At 38.0% G+C, this 5,000-nt stretch overlaps 1 protein-coding gene across 8 annotated transcripts in view; it reads right to left on the minus strand.

Annotated features, from left to right (window-relative positions):
• The window catches only part of LOC123519543 (GTPase-activating Rap/Ran-GAP domain-like protein 3), a 479,488-nt gene that overhangs the window by 32,526 nt on the left and 441,962 nt on the right, over window positions 1-5,000 (minus strand). For 7 of the 8 annotated variants that reach the window (XM_045280950.1, XM_045280945.1, XM_045280949.1 and 4 more), the window contains 2 exons: window positions 3,944-4,042; window positions 1,279-1,332 (listed from right to left, as the gene is read on the minus strand). In XM_045280950.1, coding sequence (XP_045136885.1) covers window positions 1,279-1,332; window positions 3,944-4,042 — 153 coding nt within the window. The remainder of the gene's footprint in view (window positions 1-1,278; window positions 1,333-3,943; window positions 4,043-5,000) is intronic. The other variant, XM_045280947.1, reaches the window with a different exon arrangement.

The following is a 5,000-nucleotide window of genomic DNA, read 5'->3' on the forward strand; positions in this document are numbered from 1 at the left end:
GCACCATTTCTGCGCTTCACCTCCGCTGCTATCCGAGGGCTCTAGTTGAAGCTACGTGGGTTTTTGATGTAATTTTTACGGTTGTCGTGGCAAATAAACACAATTTCTGCATTATTAAAAGGAGAAACAGTCTTGAGAACTCGGCTAATCATCTCTATGGCCTTGGAAAACAGTCGTGGTGGAGTAATCAAGGTTTTAAGGCATTTTTTTTACGGTGCTAGTGACAAGTTAACAAGATTTTTACATTATTAAAAGGAGAAGCAGTCTTGAGAACCGGCCTAATTATCTCTGTGGCCTTGAAAAACTGAAAAATAGACGTAGTGAAGTTACACAGATTTTTTGAGAGGCATTTTAATTTATATTTTTCATTTCTGTTCGTTATAAATTGTAGAAACTAACTTTTATTCGCTTTATGTATAGCCAGTCACTTTTTCTCGTTAATATATATGTCACTTTTTTACCGCTATAACCACTCTCATTCCCCCCCCACACACACTCAATGTCACGTGATCTCAACCAACCAATCAACACACAGATGCAATGAGAGAGTGTGTGAGTGACCAAGTGTGCGTTGTGCTCTCGTGCGTCACTCTACACCGCTACTACACCCAGCACACCCACACACCAAGGCAGTACAGATCATGAGCTACACAGGTACTCAAGCAGGTGAACACACACACACATACAAACAGGTAAACAGGCGTAGTTGTACAGGTAACACTAATTAAACACAGAGAAACATATAGTGACAGGTGGACAGGCATTAGATCAACATGTAATGCTAATTGGACACGGAGAGACAGGTATATAAAGGTAACAGTAGGGAAGAATTAACAGGTAGCCCGGCCAGAGTGCAAGAAACACGTAGGTTGTATTCTGAAGCCTTCTTGCCTCGAGTGAATAAATTTTTACGTTATAGTGGAAGTTAGTGAAATTGTCTAGTGTTTTTATGGTTCTAGTAACAGTTCAGCTAGATTTTTATGATCGTACTGATAGTTTAACAAGGATTCTGCCTCATTTATTGGCACTAATAGCAGATATTTAAGTTTTCATATGTGTTTTCATGATTTTAGTAACAGTTTAGCTAATTCTTATGATTCTCCTGATAGTATAACAAGAATTGAAGTCATAAACGGGCATTAATAGCAGATAGTGAGGTTTTCAAAGGTGTTTTCATAGTAGCAGTCGTGGTGAGAGCAAAGCGTTTCAGAGCACAGCCTTGGATGGACTGTAAGGGGTGGAGGGGTAAAGTGCTGAGGGGGGCGGGGGGCGACATACCCTTGCTTGGAGAGCGGTGTTGGACGAGGGAGATCCATTTGAACCCTCGGTGGACTGAAGAGTGAGGGGGGAGAGGGGAGAGGGACAGGGAGAGGGGAGAGAGGGAAGGGAGAGAAAAAAAAGATCGCGACTGAGAGATACGTAGACAAACTGACGTAATACACACGAGGGGCAGAATTTGTACACACACACGCACGTACGTACACACACTGGCCCCCTCAAGTGATACACAAGTATAAGTAAGTAGAGGTTAATGAACAGCGGCACTTTACACACTACTACAGTGAAGTGCCGCACACTAACACAGGAAGGGGAAAAATAGCAGAAAATAAAGGAAAATTCTCAGAAAATGGATATATAAAGGAAAAATCTTAGAAAATGAAGATGAAATTAGGAAAAAATAAAAAAATGGATTAGGAAATTACTACTGCTGAAATAGAGAAAATGGGAAATAAATAAGGAAACACTATCCATATGGCAGAAGAAAACGGAGATAGGCAAAAAGATGGGAAAAATAAGAAGATACTCTCCATAAAAGAAAATGGATTGGAAGATAACTACTGTTGAAATAGAGAAAATGGGAAATAAATAAGAAAAAAAAACTATCGAAATGGCAAAAGAAAACGGAGATACAGATTCTACACTTAAGATAGAAACAGAATATGACAAGGGGAGACTCAATCAAATGCACGTTTCCCTGACAATGCTGAGAAATGAGAGTTGCAAGATTGAAAGACTAGAATGGATCACAGAAAACGGGTTCTTACAGACTACAGTTGAGATAGAAAACGAAGTATCATAAGGAAAACTCAAACAAATGCAGGTTTTTTTTGATAAATGCTCAGACTTGCAAAATTGACTGGACTGGGTTACAAGACTGAATAAATTGCAAAGGACGGATTCTTACAGGCTACAAGAGGCAACTACAGGTGAGTGGTCAGGTGAGGCAGACAATATTGCAATACAGAATGGGAGAAAATGATAATAATGATAGAAAATGGAGAATATAATGCTTCTGTCAGTTTTTGAGGGTAACTAAACGAAAACCTTCACATTTTTATAGTCTCGTCAATATTGAAGTTATAAAAAAGGAATAGTTACACAATATCATTAACCATACAGTGATAGTAGTAAGTAGTAATAGTAAATAGTAAGTTAGTAAATATAAATAGATGAAACTATAGAACAAATACGCGTTGACCCCTCCAGTACTAGGACACATTGCCGTAGAGATTTGTGTGCGATTGGACCATTTTATTGACATTAGGAAGGGTTTATGGAGGTGAGAAGATTATGACCACAGTCTTCACTACCTTAACCCCTTTTGTACTGGGACACATTTTTACCTTGAGATTTGTGTACGATTAGACCATTTTATTGACATTAGGAAGAGTCTATGGAGGTCAGAAGATTAATGGCCAGAGTCTTCACAATTTTAATCCCCCACATGAGTTTCTGAAGCTGTAGAAAGATCACCAAATAGTAAGCAGAATGAATATGGAAACGCGTCCTGGTAGTGAAGCGGTTAACAAAGACACGTTAGTTGAAAGATTCTCAGCCCTACAAAACACTACACACCAAAAATGACTTACGTAGCTTAGTGCTGCACATAATCTACAGAAAAAGAGACAAGACTTATGCTCTACAAGGTTACATCATTGTGAATTACCAAGAAGTTAATGGTTAGTACGTCAATATATGTGTGTGTGTGTGTGTGTGTGTGTGTGTGTGTGTGTGTGTGTGGAAGAAAAAAAAGCACACAAAATCTTGATTCTAATTTAAAACACTGAGAGAGAGAGAGAGAGAGAGTTGAGAAATATTTAAGAGAGAAAGAAAAGAAAGGAAGAAAGAAAAAATGAAAATGAGAAAATAGGAAAGAAAAGAGATAAAAAGGACAACACAGGAAAAGAAAAAAAAACAAAAAGACTGAAGGAAAAGTTAGGATGTAGAAAAGACTAAGGAAAATAAAAACATGAGAGAAAAGAAAAAGAGAGACGAAAGAAAAGAGAAAAAAATTGAGAAAAAGAGAAAGAGAGAGAGAGAGAGAGAGAGAGAGAGAGAGAGAGAGAGAGAGAGAGAGAGAGAGGAAGCGGTGAGGAGGAAAATAGGAGACGAGATACACACAAGTAAGCTGAAACTTTAGTAAAAAAATCTGGAGAGAAAAAGAGAGAGAAAAAAAAAATCCTCCTGTTTGATATGCAGACACGACGGTGGAGGAGAGAATAATTTCTTTGCCGTGGAGGAGGAGGAGGAGGAGGAGGAGGAGGAGGAGGAGGAGGAGGAAAAGGAGGAAAGACACAAAGAAAGCGAAAAAAGAGAGGAGAATGAAAGGAAGACGAAAAAAAGTGAAGAAGAGGAGGAAGAAAAAGTAGAACGACAAGAAAAAACATGAGACTTTAAAAACGAAAAAAGAAACGAAGAAAATGAAAAGACGATGAAAAAAAGTTGGAAGAAGAAGAGGAGGAAGAAAAAGGAGAAATACAAGAAAAAAAAAAAAACATGACTGATAAAAAAGAAAAGAAAAAGAAATAAAACAAGAAAACAGAGGATGTTTTTACAGATCAGGTGACCGAAACACTCTTAAGAACCGAACTAGTCATCTTTGTGGCCTTTCAAAGCAGTCGTGGCGAAAGAGCAAAGCGTTTCTGAATACCTCGATGCTTACCGTGCGTTTGAAGAGTCCAGTGGTGGCGAGAGACGTTGGTGCATCTCCCTTCACGATTGTATCCAGCTTCAGTGCCTGACCAAACCGCACAAACTCAACCTGCCAAAGTACAAAGCGTCGTTCAAGATTGGCTCGCATTCTCAATCATTTCTGTGCTTCACCTCCACTATGTCAAAAGGCTTTATCCAAATTTACATAAGTTTTTTAAGGTTTTTTAAAGTTCTAGAGGTAGAGTGACAAGATTTCTATGTAAGACCCGTGAGAATAAGAAGGAAACAGTAGCGACTCTTCATTTATTCACCAGATCTTTACTAAATTTCTGGCCACACTACAAAGAAATGAATGAATGAATAAAACACGAAAGAAAACAAATATTCACAATTACCCAAGAATGAATAAGAAACAATTGTGGACTTATTCAGATTCTTACTTTTCAGAAACTTACAATTTTTTTGGGCACAAGTAACCTCACTAGATAAAAACAAATTAATGAATATAAAACAAAAATATTCAGTCACCCACAAAAAAACTTACTCATCACATTTTCTTTCACCCATCTTTCCTTTCGCCACTTTCCTTAACACAAAAGAAAGAAAAGAAAAAAAAAAAGACATACACCACATCCAGTAAGGGTTAGCAATGAGTCATGGGTTATTCAGCAGTTCCAGCCCCCTCGCCCCACCCAAGGGACAGTCTCGAGGCTCCAGGGACTCATTACCCACTTAGGAAACTCACACTTAAAGGAGATTAAACAAATTAACATACTTAGACCGCCAGCCGCCTCATTACTCACAAGGGGGAGGCGTTGTATTCACTCTGTATGCATTATTTACCTTCTTCACTGACTCATCCTCTTATTCATCCTTCACCTGTACCTTCACTCATCTTCCACTGGTTTTAATTAATCTTTTTTGTTACTTTTTATTGTTTCTTATTTTCATTCTTCACTCTTCTTTGCTTTTTTTATTCATTTCCTCGTCTTTCTTCATCTATTCATTATTCTCGTGTATCTTCCTTCATCTTTCACTGGTTTTTATTCATCTTCTTGTAATTTTTT

This window comes from Portunus trituberculatus, chromosome 45, assembly GCF_017591435.1.
Source record: "Portunus trituberculatus isolate SZX2019 chromosome 45, ASM1759143v1, whole genome shotgun sequence".
Lineage (NCBI taxonomy): Eukaryota > Metazoa > Arthropoda > Malacostraca > Decapoda > Portunidae > Portunus > Portunus trituberculatus.